The 17,722-nt window shown below is 35.2% G+C and overlaps 1 protein-coding gene across 1 annotated transcript in view; it reads left to right on the forward strand.

Annotated features, from left to right (window-relative positions):
* Window positions 1-17,722, forward strand: part of LOC149804441 (claspin-like) — a 109,707-nt gene that overhangs the window by 36,755 nt on the left and 55,230 nt on the right. Inside the window, exons 14-19 of the mRNA XM_089940436.1 lie at window positions 1,297-2,184; window positions 7,461-7,573; window positions 7,976-8,211; window positions 14,876-15,029; window positions 15,267-15,374; window positions 16,305-16,393. Of these exons, the coding sequence (XP_089796562.1) occupies window positions 1,297-2,184; window positions 7,461-7,573; window positions 7,976-8,211; window positions 14,876-15,029; window positions 15,267-15,374; window positions 16,305-16,393 (1,588 nt within the window). The remainder of the gene's footprint in view (window positions 1-1,296; window positions 2,185-7,460; window positions 7,574-7,975; window positions 8,212-14,875; window positions 15,030-15,266; window positions 15,375-16,304; window positions 16,394-17,722) is intronic.

Here is a 17,722-nt window from a genome sequence, read left to right on the forward strand (position 1 = left end):
TAACTAAGCCTAGGAAAACCTTAAAAGACTTCTCAGAAACTGCTTGACAGTAGCCTATTACTGTTAGTGTTAAACTTTGAACAGATGATGCAGTCAGTCATCATATATGGCTTCTGCTACTAACAAAAGAAGGAAAAAAATAAACATTTAAATAACTTTACCTGAAGGTAAAACATAGACAGAATTTGACTACCTTTGACAGAATACATCATGGCATAAAGGCCTTTCAATATTGGACAAAAGCCATGTTCCTCAGATGATACTTAAAAAAACAAAACAACCTTGAAACATTGGTTTTTGTAGCATATGCAATCTACAACATTGGTAGAAATTTAAACAAAGCATCCTACTGCCCCATATTTTTGGGTCAACAGCTGTTACATATGGGTACCAGTCAGTGAGTTATCTTGTGCCATCTTTAACATCTTTTCTTTGATGATAAATTAAAAAATTCTGCATTAACATGTTTTGTTTTTGGACTAAATAATAATAATAGTACAGAATGTTGTTTTATTTACTTTCAAGATTTTCCTAGATTAATTTTCAGAAATTCTGTGAGAACTGAATTGGAGAATCTTGAAGTGAAATGAATGATGAAACCCAACGAAACAAAATGTTTTCACATGGCTTATTAGTTAAAATTATGGAAATAACAATAAGCTTCTGGACTAGTGATAAAAAATTGCACTTGCCAAACAAAATTTAAAATTTGTCCAGGCTGCTGAGCAAAGGACATTTTCTTTCCATAGTGATAAATCCAATTGATAAATCACCATCAATGAAACAACCATGCATTTTCGTCAACTTTGCTTTTGCTGTAAAATAAAAGTTTATTTTCTTGTAAAATAAATATGTCTATATTGTTAAACATATTTTTAAGATTTTAATTTCTCCATTATTGCATGAGATATTGAAGGTGGTTGCAGGGTGGGGTTGGGGTGATTAAGCATCTTGGAGAGTAAAAACGACATTGAAGATTGAAGAAATGTATGAAAAAAATATGTCGGCCAACAGTAAATTGTGGTTTTCTGTTATGGACTTGTGTTCTAATATTGAAATTTCAGATGTGTATTTAGATGGTTACTGGGTCACTTTCATTGTAACCTGCAAAGGAATTTTGATAAAAGTAAGAATAAAAATCCAGTTGAATTAACCATGAGCCAAAATCCCTAAAGAGATTGACAACAAAAATATAAACTGTTTCCTTCTTTCTACCCATTCATTATTGCATTGTAAGATAATGTTTTCTGTAGATGCTTAATATTTTTTTTTTTCATTTTCATATTCCTAAAACAGGAAGGCCAAGGTATTAGAAGATGTCCTTGCCAAGAACAGATTATCTTCAAAACCAACTCCCGTTTTGAATAAACACTCCCTCCAAACAGACCACATATCATCAGATAACACTGAAATACAGGAAGTAGATCTTTCATCAGATAACTCCAAAGCTCAGTCAGTATGTGATAACAACATTAGTAGTGACAACACAGGGGGTGGTGGTAGTAATAATGCTGGTTCTGGTAGTGACAACATGGATGGTATTGTCACTGGCAATCAACTGCAGAACGACACTCTTCCAGATATTCATGTGGCCTGTTCTGTTTCATATTCTAGGAGATTTGACGTGGGAACTAAAGCTATGGATAGTTTATTAACTACAGATGATTTTGAATTACAAAATGATTCAATATACTCAGGACATGAAACTTTCACAGATAAAAGGATATTAGATAGTAACAAGGATTGTGTAGAAGCATTGGAACCTATATCATGTAGTATTTCCACTGCAGCCAATTCAAATATTGAACAAGAACAAGGTAATGATGGAGTTAGAACAGATAGTAAAAATCAAATTCATGTTAAAACTAAAGAAGGTCCGGTAATTCCTCATGAAGTATCTAACTGCAGCTTGTCTCTGTTAAATTCACACTCTAGTCAGTTAAATTTATCCGAAAAAAATGCTGTCAATCAGAGCACATTTCTCACACCAAAGGTAGCAGCACTTGTTTCATTAGACTTAAAAGTGACACCACAGCTCAGTGGGCTTTCTGATTCTTTCATCAACCTGGATGGTAAGAAAGAGAAGTCAACACCAGTCAATCCAGGTGTTGCAAAACTCATGAGCAGACTGTTCCAGCACTCAACCAAGAAAGAAAAGAAGCATCAGAAGGATGTAGATATTAGGTAATTGTAGTTTGTGAAGGGGGAGGTGGGTATTTTCTTTCCTATTTTCCATTTTTTTAAATTTTTTTTTGTTGGTCTGTCCATCGCATTACCACTCTATAACTGTTATGCCATATAATGTATTAGTTGGGGACTAAAAAAATGCAAATTTGTGCAATCAAACATGTCTAACACGGCCTTAGAATGTGTGGCAGTTATATACAGGCAACTGTTTATAACTGGTTTATTTCTGCTCTCATTTAGTCCATGAGACCATTTTAAAAGGAACGTATAAGATGTAGATCCTCAATACAGGAAACACCTTAGAGGTATTACTAGACATCTCAAGAATATAGAAACAAACTAATACAGTTTCAGCCTTGTAATGATCATATAAAATAGTATTCCTCATGTTTGTAAATTAACACAAATATAGAATTTTAGTTTCCTGGTTGCCTAGAAGCATTATATGCCAGAACACCTTTTTCCAAAGAACAATTTTATTTTGTGCTTATTTTCAATAAACATAATAATTTGATTGCTGGATAGACAGATTGATAGAAAGATTTCAAATGTATCTCAATAAATTGTTCACATTTTTAGGGCCCTACATCATGGGGAAGGAGCCATGAAGTACTCACCTTTTCTGTCTGGACGTTAATTTTTTTGTAAATATTCTGTCTCTTTGCAATCTTTTACACATTATTGAATGCCTATTACGTGCAGATGTAAATTTTAAAGGTTTCTTCATTTAAGGTCCAATTTTGATGGAGTTGTTGCCCATTCTTTATTAATTTTAAATTTCCACTACAGCTGGTTTCTAATAACCAGCTTAGTTCACAAATGATTCAGCATATTTTGATAATTTTGTATGAACATTGAGATGTAGACTTGCTAGTGGTGCCTTAGTTTTAGTCAAGTGGAGTTGTATCCCCTGATTGTCAGACCTATTAGATTTTAGTGAGATTTTTTGGGCAGTTTGATATTGCCGAGTCCACTTAAAAGTGATGGATATGTCTTGGAATTGCTTGTCACCAGTTTGAGCATTCCTTTATCAGTTCTCTTATCACTGTGCTCTCTTTTTTCATACTGAATTTTGCCATCACATTGTTGATGACATGTTACCTACTCTAGTGGTCGGTACTACTTACATTTTGAAGCTTGATCTGCATTGCATTTCATTTCCAATAAATGATTAATTATCAGTAATTAGATCATTTTTGTAATTTTCTCTGTTTCATTTCTTAATATTAACTTCATTTGAATGAAGGGGTGAAACAATTGATATATCAATATATTTTCCATATCAATACTCATATCATTACAAACAGTAAAGAATTGATACAAAACGACACTTACCCATTACAAGTTATTTTAATATTCAGCAGTCCATAATTATTAGTCATTTGCTTCTTTCTTCTTTACATTGAGAATTCATCTGAGAAAGTGGTAAGAGGCACATGCATTTATTTATATCAGTAACAAAGATAAACTATTGAAAACACCCACTCACCTTCTAAAGTTAGCAAACACACTGTGATTGATTCTTGTGGTTTGAAATCACCCCCTCATCCAAGTCTATGCAGATTGTTTTATCCCATCTCGGGGCCCAGAGTGGCCGAGTGGTCTAAAGCATTCTTTGTTATGGATCACTGCCATCTCACCTCTGTCTGCGTGGGTTCGAGTCTAGGATTCAGCCAATGTGAGTATGTGAGAAAGCTTGCCAGTAGCTTCTCGTGGGTCGGTTGATCTTCCCGGGGTTTTTTTCTCAGATTCTTCCTCCACCATTAATACTGGCTGCCATGCATAGCCTATTGTGTGCTGAAAAATGGCATTAAACCCTATAACAACAACAACAATTATCCCATCTGTATGCTCAGTCACTAATAACACATATCATCATAATGAAGATATTACAGAGTTGTTCCCCATGTATTAATTAAGTACTTTACTGATTATTTAATAACCACTTTTGCACAAAGTTTCTGTGTTGTTTTGTATCTACTTGTACTTTTGGTGTGTCATGCTGTCATTAAGCTAGTGTTTGTTTTACTCTGGAATTGAACAAACAATAACCCTCAGTCAGAACTGAATGCATCATATTTCAGAGCTTGACACTCAGGAGGTGTAACCTTGATATTCATACAAGTAGACAAGATGTGCAGCTACAGCAAACTTTGCATAACAATGGTTATTGAATCATCAGTAAAGTACCGGAATCATTCTCTCGGATTTGTTTTCAAATTTTTTCTTGCACAATGAAATTGCATTGGTGTTTTTCTGTTTTGAAGACAAGATTGTAATGCCTTCCAAATGAAATGAAGGCCTGAAAATAGTAATGAAATGTATAAAGATTAAGATAATATGAAGTTGATATGTGTATCGACAGTGTATCGTATTGTAGGCTGTGTATCATATTGAGACATGGCAGATGAGTATTGTTTCCCCACAACTTGAATCCCAGCTCAGCAGTTGAGTGTTTTGCTTTTATATGCCATTCTCTTCAATTATTGGTAACATATGCTGTATGAAATTGATTTATGCTGAATGAATATACTCATCCCAACTGCATGGCTTGTGTGGATTGGCACCCAGACCATACTCAGTAGAAGTGAAGACATGGGCAAACAGTCCCAGGTTATTGAGAGTGCCAGAAATTGCTCTTCAAATAGTGTGGGTACCATTAGTTTTACCAATACTGCTTTAGTCTCCATCTTTTTCATATCATAGTTATTTGAGACATGCAAGTTGCTAGTGACAGCAAAGGCTCAGTATACTTTGCCACAGCAAAACCCCATAGTGACAGCACCATCATCATGCAAATTGCCATAGCAAAACACGTCACAGCACCATCATCACCCAATTTGCCACAGCAAAACTCCAAACACAGTACCATCATCACCCAGTTTACCACAGCAAAACCCCATAGTCACAGCACCATCATCACCCAATTTGCCACAGCAAAACTCCATAGTTAATCACCATCATCACCCAATTTGTCACAGCAAAACTCCATACACACAGCACCATCATCAGCCAATTTGCCACAGAAATTCTCAGTCACAGAACCATCAGCACTAGTGTGCCACCAATTTTTCATGCAGCGCTTATAAGACTGAGAGGCCAGTAATGCAAAAAAAAACCCCAAGCATTTACATATTGCACTGGTTTAAAAAAATTAGGGTAGATAGGTTGTCTTTTTTTAACATCATTTATATTATAATGATTAGGATATATAATGTATGAAGTGCTTCAAGTATGGGGCAAAACTAGCACAGTTAGCTGCAAAAATTAATTTCAGAGGTTTTTTAAAATATATTTTTTTTTACCCTGGGTTTGGGAAAGTGCTAGGGTTGGCTGACTGGAAACACTTTTTTTTGCCTAATAACAAGGCCCAGTGGCCTAGATGGACCAGTCCTGGTCTACCAATCATCCCTCATTGGACATTATTGGACCACATCACCAAACATCAGCAAGCATGTATTGACCTACACCAAGTGTTACAGAGCCTGAGAATGGTAATCAGCATACCCTTTCCTGAACTTGAGATGTAGACAGCATCCAGCACATGGTCATGCCACTTCCAATTTGAGGATTCACAACACAACCAGCGCTGGATTTAGTGATCAGGTCTTCCACAATACAGACTGGTACCAGATGTGATCATCATCTATCTCTGCTCAGTACACCATGACTTGCCAACCCTTTCAATTTGACATTTATTTTTACGGAAATGACCCTTAAATACAGCCTTAGAATAATCCCAAAAATGATAGAAATATGATTGTTACAGTGAATCCAGACTTGTCCGTGTTTGTTTCTGATCCTGGTTTCATATCAGAATCAGTAGAGTAGTCAAGGAACCAAAATAACTTTTAGGAGTACCTCAGATGCTTTAAACTGCACATATTTCTTCATGCAAAATGTCTGCATGATTAAGCTGCTACTTATAGAAGTTTTAAAAAAAATGGCATCCAACAAATGATACAAAATGAAAATAACGGGTTTGCACAGTACCTTGAAAAGTACCTGAAAATCATTTTTACCTTGAAACATACTTGAAAATAAGCCTTGGGTCCTGAAAAATATAAAATTAATTGACAAATGAATGTACAAAAGTTTATTTTCATACCATTATGTCATGTAATTCAAAATAAAACTGTTTGCTATTGGGTGGTTTACAACATGTGACCAATCAGATATTTATACTTTTGCATTGACCTGACTATAGAGAGCATTAAAAGATGTGCGGATCTTTTCCAATAATCATTCTTCAGGTTTTTTTTTTTCTTTGGCAGCAGTACATCTTTGTACTTCAAATCATGGTGAATCAGCTGTTAAAACTCTCAAAACAAAAGATAATGAAAAATATACACAAAAATGATTACAATTTGTTCTTAATTTATGTTCAAGCTTTGAGCGTAAATTAAGGGTCTATGCCTGTTAACAGCAAGGCTGCTTTCTACAGTTTACTTATATCTGTGTGTAAATATACCTGTACAATTTCGATGAGCAATCATAGGACAGCAGATATAAAAAAATTAGATGTGGTGACAAGATGCAACCGATTTTAATATGCGCTGTGAATGCATCATATCATGTGTCAAAGTTGTGCCAGAAATCGATATTGTCTGCTATGGACAACTTCAAGTCCTCATAAATTTTATGCAAATCGCTATATACAAGGTCAGCCTATGTGTTTTCATGAAGTGTGTCCGAGAAAGGAGGGCTTCGGCAATCTCCTTAAACTCTGATTGCTACCAAATATTCAGTAGGCTGCAATCATGTTGTACTTTCATTGCTTTTAAAAGATTACACTCTGCTCACTGTTAAATATCTTGACCTAACCCCTACCTAAAGGTCAAGGTCAAAGTTGTAACAAGGGATAATGTAAATGATTGGCGTGTTTCCTTATCCAGAGTGTTGTTGAACCCCTACAGATATTTTGATGAAACTTTGCCTAGGTACATACTTTTTAATACTATATTTAAGTCCCTACCCAAGTCCATACTTTTTAATACTATAGTTAAGTCCCTAGCTCATAAAATAAGGATATTGATAGAGAAAAGATCATGTGTTCTTTGCAGTACCGTAGCTTTAGTTGGGAATGTATTAATCAAAAAAAGGAATTTTGCAGTTCACGCATTCTCTCATCTTTGCTACAGGTATTGATATTGCTGTCCTGCTCTAGAAATAAAAGCAACTGGTTGTATGTGCGAACAGTGTTAAAGACTTCACTCAAATGCAATGTTCAACCCATACAGAGTTAAAAGTGTGTTCATTTGTCCTTTTTCTAGTATCATCCAAAAAGAGAAGTCAGCAGATCAAAAAGAGGAGTTGACACTCAACACATTTACTTACCATGTGGATGAGGTGGAGGAAAACCCACTAATAAAGCTGGATACTCCAGGTAAATCTGTACCACAGAGTTATGTACATCTTTTTCTTTTCTTTATATCCATCTTTCTTTTTTCAGTATATCTGATGTATCTCATATTAGTTCAGCTTCAATTTGTTTTGTCTATAAATGAGAACACTGAAATAAGTTACATGAAAATTTATGATAAGTTAACTGAAATAAAAATACCTTGTTTGTCAGAAGTGGTAAATATCATTTACTTAATTGTAAGTAATTTATAAATTGTTCAAATGCTGGTGAATTGGACTTGTAATGTCCTTTCATTCATCTTTTTATACACTGATCCTAATCAGTCTGTTTGCTCAGCAATCCTTTTATTTTGCTGTGTATGTGTGTTTGTGTGTGTGTATTTGTTAAGCAACATACATTAAGAGATTTAGCTTTATGATACAGGTGCCAAATTAATGGTGCTTAAAGAGCAGCTGCAAGTCAAGATGAAGCAAAGGCGGGAAGAAGCACGACAGAAGCGACAGGAATTGTATGACATTGATAATGAGGAGGGTTATGAGGAGGAAAAGGAGGAAGAGGCAGAAATGACAGATGAATCTGATACAGATGTGGATGATGATGAATATGATGAAGAGTTTGGTGAGGAGGAGGAGGAAATGCAAGAGGATGAAGCGAAAGAGGTTTGCAAGTTGTATATATGTAGAAAAGTATTGAATCTCCCCATTTTATTGCTTGGATCGAGTTAAGAACCAGTTGATAGATTGTTTCCTGTTTGATAGTCAACAGCTATATAAAGAATCCAGGCCAACAAGTCCAGTGGATTCAAGTTATTCTGTTATCATCCTTGCATCCTATTTAGTACCCAGAAGCTGCCATTTTTAACTCTGTTGGTCAAAGACATGGAGAGCTTTTGCCATGGCATGTCCATCCATTGTTATACTGCTTCTCCTAAACTATTGGATTTTCTTGACATATTGAGATCCAGTTGGTCCTTGGTGGAAATGGCATGCTCCCACCCTCAAATCTAATATGAAGATCTTGTTAATGGTTAATGCTACTCCTGTATAATGGATCATATCAGCATGGGATATTGCTAACTTACGACATCCAAAATGGAAATATTTCCAAGGTTGCCTACAATGTGGCTGCCATGGTAGCCATCTTGAAAGTCTTACTATGCCTGTGTCTGAATGGATGTTCATATTGACGTGAATTCAATAAAAGACTTATTACAATATGAAATAAGCCCTAATGGAAAACGGTGTGGCAACCATCTTTTTTCTCCACTTCGATGAATGGTTGTTTGAAATTTAAAGAAAACCTTGATATGTTGTTCCTACATATATCGGGTTCTTATTCAGTATAATGCTTGGCCACCATGGTGACCATCTTGAAAATCTTGCTATTGCTTTTCTCCTTCAAATACTTTCCCTGATCACATTAACATTAGGAAAATACGTCTGCTACTGGCCTTCCAAAACAAAGAAAATTCGTCTTTTCAATCGATATCATAGACAATGGTGATCAATATGGATAAATTTCCATCACAGTGATATGCTGGCAGACCTGCCAACTCTTACGGTTTTGCACAAACTCTTACGAAAATTACCCTTAAAATACAAACTTAAGGCATACTAGCAAAAACTACGGAAAAATGATCGTTGCCAAAAAATCCAGATAATTGGTTCATTCGTGTTTTATTTGGATCCGGGTTTCGACTTAGAATTAGTGAAATTAGTCAGGGAACCAGACTAACTTTACAGCAGCACCCCAGACGCTTTAAACTGCACCTAGTTTGTTCATGCGAAGAGTATGCATGATCAAACTGTTGATTATAGAATTTTTTAAAATGGTGTCCAGAAGGCGATGCTTGTTTAAGACAAAAGGGAAAACAAGCTTTTAGAAAAGTGTTAATAATCAACACAGAAGAATAAAAAGGATTATTCAGATTATTGTGAATAAAAGCCGGAAAGGACACAATTATGTTTATTGGATATCATGTCCCAGTTTGAGTGATTGCTGTCGTTATGTGAAATGGAAAAGAATTTTCAAGAATTATGTCAAGTTGAGAGATAGCAACAAGCCATTGAGCTGCATAGGGTTTGGAACTAGAGTTTGTGCAACTGTACTAGTGGTAAATAAAGTCTACGTGTACTTTACAAACTTTTCAGTTGAACATAATGTTTATTGTCAATGCGTCGAACTATTAATTATGTTTTCCAGCTTTACAATAGCAGTTATTGATATTTTGTTACACCTTACTGAAAACTGGTCAGTCTTATGGAAAAAATCAACTGCCTTACTGAGACAGACTCGTCAGGGTTGGCTGGTCTATGCTGGCCTTCCAACAACATGTGTCGACTGATGCAGGATGCATCAATACAATTTCTTAAATCCAGCCAAATTTTGCAACTACTTCCTTTCTTGATGGCAAGTCTGATATGGTGTGGTATTGTCCCAGTGGGTGTTAATCCACCCGCATATCTGGGCATGGTCTTCAGGCCTGCAAGTCTGACTGCATGGGTTGTTTTTTGGATCAAGTGGATCCAGCATTCAGTACAGTATCATTATCCAGGGCCTTCCTGGCCAGCCAGCCAGCCCGGCCTCGACTACAGGGATCTTAAGGACAGAACCATCCATTCACATGACTTCTATTTATTATTATGGGAATTTTAGTGACATACATCTCTAATACTGACTGCTATACATGCATATAGTGATGGTCATTTTAGTGGAAAAATCTGTCCATCCAGTACAGAAGATGACCAGACCAGCTTCCACACCACCAGCAACCATGATGACCATTCTCCAGGCTAATCAGCTGTTTGTCCCTGTATGACAAAATTATTTGGCAGAGCTAGCTTTTCCTGTGTTCACTGCTTACCTGCAAAGTATTGGCAGTGAATTATAAAGAGACAATAACATTGCATCATCATTGCCACAGGGAATAGGTTCTGACAAAATGGAAGTAAACCACAAAGAGGAGACTTGACACAATGAGCATGAAGATACTCCTGAGCAGCTGCCTTGTTCTTTTCTGATCATAGAGAGGACAGAGTCTAATGTCGAGAATATATATTCCGTGTTTCCAGTTGCCAGTCATCCATTGCCTTGCACCATTCATGACTTTAAAGTCAAAGCAATGGTCAATTTCAGAGATGATGAATAGTCTCCATCCTTCCGGATGCTTCCCTAGTCAACCAAAATCAAAGAGATTAATGGTAGTCTGTATGGATGTATTTGTGACCAGGGAAATGCAAAGGCTTTTTCTGAGACTCGAGTACAAATAACTTATTTGTTGTACTGGTACAGACACATTTGACTGTGTACTTTACTGATCTCCAGGCACTGGATACAAATTTAGCAGCCGTTAACATGTATGTCTCACTTTTTATAATGTGGTATAAATGTGTTTCACACTGCAAAAGAGCTGGTTAAGGATGTTATTGCCATTCTTTATTGTTGGATTTGGCCTTGGTGATTTTCCAACAGGCATTGGACTCGATGGTGTGAATAGCTCAGGTAATTAACAAGGCTGCTTACCATTCAGTGGTGAGTGCATTGACTGCCACTGCCAATCTTGACCTGATGCATTTTTATGCAGGACATCACTAATTCCACATCATTCTCTGGTTTTAAAGATGTCTCCTTATGAGGATGAATCAGATTGGCTCACAGTTGAAGTTTGGATGCAAAACCGAAGCTCAAGAACTACCCCTCCAACATGCTGCTCCACCAGCAACTGAGGGAGGATAGGCAAGCCAAGAAATTTTATATCCTAAATGCCATTCAGATCTAAACCTTATACCATGAGACAACATTTGAACCAGTCTAGGAGGAACTCTTACATATTAAGCCTCCAGTCTCCTGCTGCTGAATTACCGCCCCCACCACCCGCAAACAATCTACCAGTACCCACTCGACTCTTGCTTTTCCAATCTTGCTGGGGCAACCTATATCTGCAAAATGAATTTGTGATCAGGGGATATGGCTTTGCAGAGACGAAAATCTTAATTCTGGTTTGTCCAGTGGCTGTGGCCTAGATGACCACCAGATTTAATTGAAGCCAACGCAGCCTCTTAGCTTTGCTGGAATTACCAGTGAAAGACGATTCCTCCTAACCTGATGTAGCAGTTATGGATTGTGTGAGCTTAGGATGTATTGCTTTAAGTAGGACAGCAAGTTATTATTCACATTGGGAAACTTAATCATTCTTCCACGAAAGATACCCAAGGTAATGGTAGGATGCTAGTTATTCCCAACTATTACATATTCTCCAGATGTTAAAGTGATCAGGGAATGTATTCAGCTAGAGAAAGCAAATTTTTTTAGTAAATTGTGTTTCTCTGAGAACACATAAGAGATAACATTACTTAAAAACCCTCCTAACCTCCTTACTATGCGAACATCCTTGTTGATATTTTGCTCAGCTTAAAAACATGAGACACCTAGTGGTGGCAAGTAAAGGTAATGGGCAGTTATTGCCCTTTGTATGATATAAGGTGGCACTCTACAGTTTCATATTTTGCATGGGTTAGAATTTTAAAGAAAAATAATTTCCCTGGCTTTCCTCACTGGTTATACTGGCTATTTAAAAAATACCTTGTATATCTTGGGTATAATTCAAAGAACCTTTAATTCCCTTTATTTTCATGTATGATTGATGGGTGTACTATGGGTTATAGAGTATACAGCTTGGCCTTACTCCAGATGTGCACCTTTCAAAAAAGTGCTAGCTCTGCTTGGTCATTTTCACTTCCTGAACTTCAGAGGTAAATTGTATAAAAAAGATCCGATAACTTTTTTTACATTTTATGTATTTGGTAATTTTCATTGCACTTCCAGAAGCTGGTATTGTCTAGTCTGGCAAAATTCATTTTCCTATTTTAATAGCTGCTATGGATAGTGTACTTTAGACTAATTCAGGCTGATTTTTTTTACATCTGTCACTCTCTCAAATGTACATAATAACTGGTGAGCTCCCCATAAATAGGATAGACAAATGTTTGTATTTTTGTAGTACTGGATTTAGGATGTTAATATGATTAGGTAAGTATTAATGAAGAAAGATAATTTACTAGAAAAATTTGCTTTCTACTGAATGAATAGGCTACATCGGCTTTCACTAAAAGTCCTACTATAAAACAAATGGTGCTTATCAGACGTGAAACCATACAAGCCATCGTAAACTCTTTCTATGGCTACTCCTAGTCATATTGATGCATGGTTTTCACTAAACTCTTATTGCAATATTTAGGCGTTTCAACTATGTAGTCTTAAACTAAATGACATAAAAGATCGAAAAACCAACAAATTTTGTAAAATGCAGCAAACAGTTCCCTTGAATACAAAGTGAAAATTTTTAAAGAGCTTAAAGTATTGTGAATTAAATCCCAAATTGTCCTAATAGTTCTATCACAAGTCCAGATATGTTAAATTGCAATTGAATTCCAGCGGCATTTCAATTCCAATATTGAATGTGTTGATGTTCCTGTTGTCTCGAATTTGCTAATATGCTAATTGCCTGTAATGGTGTATCACAATTATAAAATCCCAAATGGCCTTGACTGAGTTTACTATAATTCACTTAATTCCAAATTAATGTTTTAGTTGAAGAATATTATTGATCACTTTGTACTTCCAGTGAATAATAATTTAAATAAACAAATCCACCCAAATTAAAAACTGAACACAGTAGTAAGACTGATTTCAGATGTTAAGGCAAGAATGGGTGATATTTCAAGTAAATAACATTGCTATAAAAAGCTAAGAAACATTAATAAAGCCAGGATGTAGGTAAGTCTCCTTTATCCTTTCTAAAACACTCAAAGTTGTCAACAAGTTTAGGAATTTTCAAGTGAAAAACTAATATCCTACATTCAGACAGAAGTAAACATGTTTATTTCCATTGAAAACAACCTGAATATTTAATCTATAATCATAGAGAGAAAAAATTGCTGTTATATTATTGTCCCTTGTCAGATACACCATGAACTTGATTTTGGACAAAGGTCAGTTACAAGATGCAGATATACATAACATCTAATCATTAAGAAAAGCCAACAAAATAAATACAAGTTAAATACACATAACAGTTGGTCATATTTTATGTCCATCTTGAACATGATATTTTATGAAAACGCTTCAACATTATGTAGTTGGTTCTGGATGCAGGCAGCTGGTCCTGATCTGACCTCTAACTTGGCAACAATAATGGCCATCTCAAATAAAGGTTGTTGTCAATGCTCCATTTGAAACATTTGTTTTATTTTGATGGTTTTTAATGGTACTTTTATCATATTACATTGTGCCGAGGACATCAAGGCAGACAACATGGGCTTATCTTGGTCTTATTTAGTATTGGACCCATGACCATTAGGTTTTGAGCCCAACCCTCCACTAAGCAACTGCGGCTTGCTTGGCTTCTGAAAGAATTATGGGATTGTCATGATGTTTTTGCTAAAACAATTCTTGCAATATATGTAATTGGTCATTTCTGAATATGATGTAGCTCTAACTGTGCTGTTGTTAAAAAATTTGAAATCCAGAGCTAAATGGCCTGGGGGTCAAGTTAGAGGTCACTGCTTTCATGCTTTTTTATTTTTGTACTGTACTAAACTTTTGAACACATTGACTTCTACATATAGTTATTAACTTTACCAGATTCTGTATTTCATTGTGTTCAGTAAAGACACTGATTACACTCAGACATATATTATAAGGTCAACGTCTCAACTCGGACCTTACTTATGAGCATGATAATGACAAACAGATGGTTATCAGACCTGATTTGTGATATATTGGAAGAATACCTTTCAGTAAAATATTAATTGTGGATTAAACCAAACTTGGCAAGTGTGTATATCAAGTTCAGTGATCTTTTTATTCAAGGTCAAAGGACATGATAAAGATGTTTTACTGCACACTAGTTTTATGAACATCTTACCTCAAACATGTAGAAAAGATTTTAACTATGAATATCTCATGAATAACCAAGATAAATTCAAGTGGGAAGAAAAGGAATGCTCTCGTGAGTTCCTGTCGATTCTTTTTGGGTATGATAGTGTCAATCTCTTAAAATGTCCTAGTTTGTTTCTGTTAGAATGCTTACAGATTAATTCTCCAGCACTGTGTAATGCAGGTACGAGACAGTTAAATTGTCTTTTAGAATATATTCTTTTGACTCAGAATGTAATGATACCTTCCTAACAAACAGCTTTATTTATATATTTGATTAAAGCATTAAAATCACTCACTTGAAGTCTTATTGTTTTACATACTCTTGAAACATAGAAACAAATCAATATAAATGAAGTAAACAAAGCTTGCTGATTGTTTTCTTAGAAGAATCCTTTTGCTGATGATGAGGCAGAGGAAGATGATGAAGCTGATGATATTGACGATGAAGATGACATGGAGTTAAAACTAGATGTTGATGATGAAGATGATGACAAAGACAGACCCGAAGCTTCAGATGAAGAATTGAAGAATTCTGATGGTGAGAACATTATTTTGTTAATATTAGAATAGAAAAGAAGACAAAAATCTAGTTCATTTGATGCTCACTAGCAAAGTTCCTGCAGATCTCACAGATTTCCTAGAATAATCCATAGGTCTTGATACCATAAATCATTTCAGTAATTATTAATATGATTTAGTCATTAAGAATAATTAGGACAGGAAATTTATAGTTCTCATTTTTAGATGTCATCAAAGTTTACTGGATTACTTACAGATGAGGGTCCTATCAAGAGATGTTCCACAGGCAAGAAAAAGTCCATAGCACTTTGCATTAGTGATGAAGAAGACGCTAAGGATATATTAACTGAGGATGTCTTCAAGGGTAAGTATTGCTGTCATCACATATATCAGTTAATGTTATCCTGTATGAATATGTCTATTTTCATATTTTATTTATAATGTTCCACCTGTTCTAAATCTTGGGAAATTTACAAATCGCTTTAAGTTCTGTGAAGTTTTAAATAAATGTCATTTGCAAGTTCACTGTTTTTTAATTGGGTGTCACTTTTCTTGGATTTTGTGGTTCCTACAAACCACATTTTAAACAGACCTACTTAACTATTGAAACTATACAGCTTCCTCTGAAAGCTGAAGATTTACATACCATGTGGGTTTTTTGGTGTTTTTTAAAAAAACCCATAAAAAGTGATAGTCATAACAATAAAATACTGTATAACCTGTATACATCTTTGATATTAATCTTGATAAACATTTGCTTGAAAGTAAACTTAATGAAGCAGTTATCTTCCTTTTGTAATGCTATGAAATGTATTGAAAATAAACTTAGGGTAGCTGTTATCTGCCTATTGTAAAGAATTGTACTAAAATCAAACTCAGTCGTGAAATGTATAAATGTCAAGTTACATAAGTTTATATGACATGATGGAGATGAACATTGTCAAGTGATTATTGTAATGTATGACATAACTAAACTTTTAAGTGTTTTTTTGTTTGGAGCCAAGGATAACATCAGGTATTGTAATCACTTAATATACAAGGTAAGGAATTCCTGCATTTTGTTTGGAGCCAGGGATGACATCAGGTATTGTAATCACTTAATATACAAGGTAAGGAATTCCTACATTTTGTTTGGAGCCAAGGATAACATCAGGTATTGTAATCACTTAATATACAAGGTAAGGAATTCCTGCATTTTGTCAGTCACTGTAATCATAACAAAATTCATTGATTCATATTTACTTTCTCTGACACTTCTCTTGATTCACATAGAACATTTTTAATGAAATTTCAGCTCCAACAGACAAGCATGAAGACAGACATTTCCCAGTTGGAGGTAACCACGCCATCAGTGGGTCAGCTGACAACAGCACCCAGCTACAGGTAAGGATAAATAGGATTGTACAAAGGAATTTTTTCATTGTGAGGGAATTGTCATCTCAGAAGAGGAGTACAGTGTAGTCTTCATGGAAATGATGTCAAAGCCTCATGATCAGAATAAAGGATTATATTTTATGTCCCACTATGACGGTGGTAAGGGCATGTCCATCCATCCGTTCTTCTCTTGCACCTTGGTTAGTTTTTGCATTAGATCTGTCTTTTGGCACCATGGTGGGGCATTAGTGTTCTGTGTACACCTTTTTGGTCTCCTTGGTTTTGATTCATGTTGGCAAGAGTATCATCTCTGCATTCTGCAATTTCAGGATTTCTGTCTCATCAAGAATCATAGGTGAGGTGTAGGTAGCATTTTTCTGCAGGCATTGTTGATATAGGTCAAATTGTATTTAGTTCGGCTTCTTTGAGACTTGCATTTATAGTCATTAAACATGATAGCTGTATTTATCATGGAGAGGAGAAAAATAATTAATTTAAAATGTAATTATGAAACTTGACTAATTTGTACAATTATGTTTATAAATGGAGTTTTATTCTTGAGGTTAAAATCATATCATATGCTTATCTCATAATATTGGTGCATGTAATGTTTTCTTGTTTATGTAAGTTTAATATGCGGGGAAATATACTGAGATGAACATTGGTACATTTCTTACTATGTGTTTACGTGTTTAGGCACTTACAAAACAACTAGAAAAGAGTGAAGACAACAAGCTTTGTAAAATTTAACAAATAATTTATGTCCCTAGTAAAAATGAGAACAATAACTTAGGTTTTATGAATCAAATCAAAAAATAATCAAAGAATTAAAAATAGAAGTCCTAGAATAAAAAGCCCTAATGAAGCTGAGTTCAAATCCTGATGAAATCCAAAATGGAAGGTGATGAAATATGCTTTGGTCAGTGTCATACTGATGTGTCTACATTTCTTTGTTGAATCACAGAAAATAATATTCCAGTGTTTGAATTCTGTGTAAATTTCGATAACTGCCCTTGTATAAGAAATTTAGAGCAATAGTATTTCCAGGGGAAAATAATCTCTTGGAATCCAAATAATTTGAAGAAAAATGAATTAGTTAGTCCAAAAACTGGTAACAACATAAAACGCTCTAACTTCTCAAGTGTTAAGGCACTAATGACTATTCTTTCTCAAAACATCAATAATAAATCTAGCTGCAGTGCAAAACAGATGCTCGGATGTGGGTCAGTCCTCTGGAAAAACCAAATTGATGCATGTTATTTGACATGTACTTCAAGTATGGCCTCGATTTCACTTTATGATTCTTACTCTGAGAAAGAACTTGACAAAAATTAAGAA

The sequence above is a fragment of the Sinohyriopsis cumingii genome, chromosome 2, assembly GCF_028554795.1.
Source record: "Sinohyriopsis cumingii isolate HCF-2022 chromosome 2, ASM2855479v2, whole genome shotgun sequence".
Taxonomy (NCBI): domain Eukaryota; kingdom Metazoa; phylum Mollusca; class Bivalvia; order Unionida; family Unionidae; genus Sinohyriopsis; species Sinohyriopsis cumingii.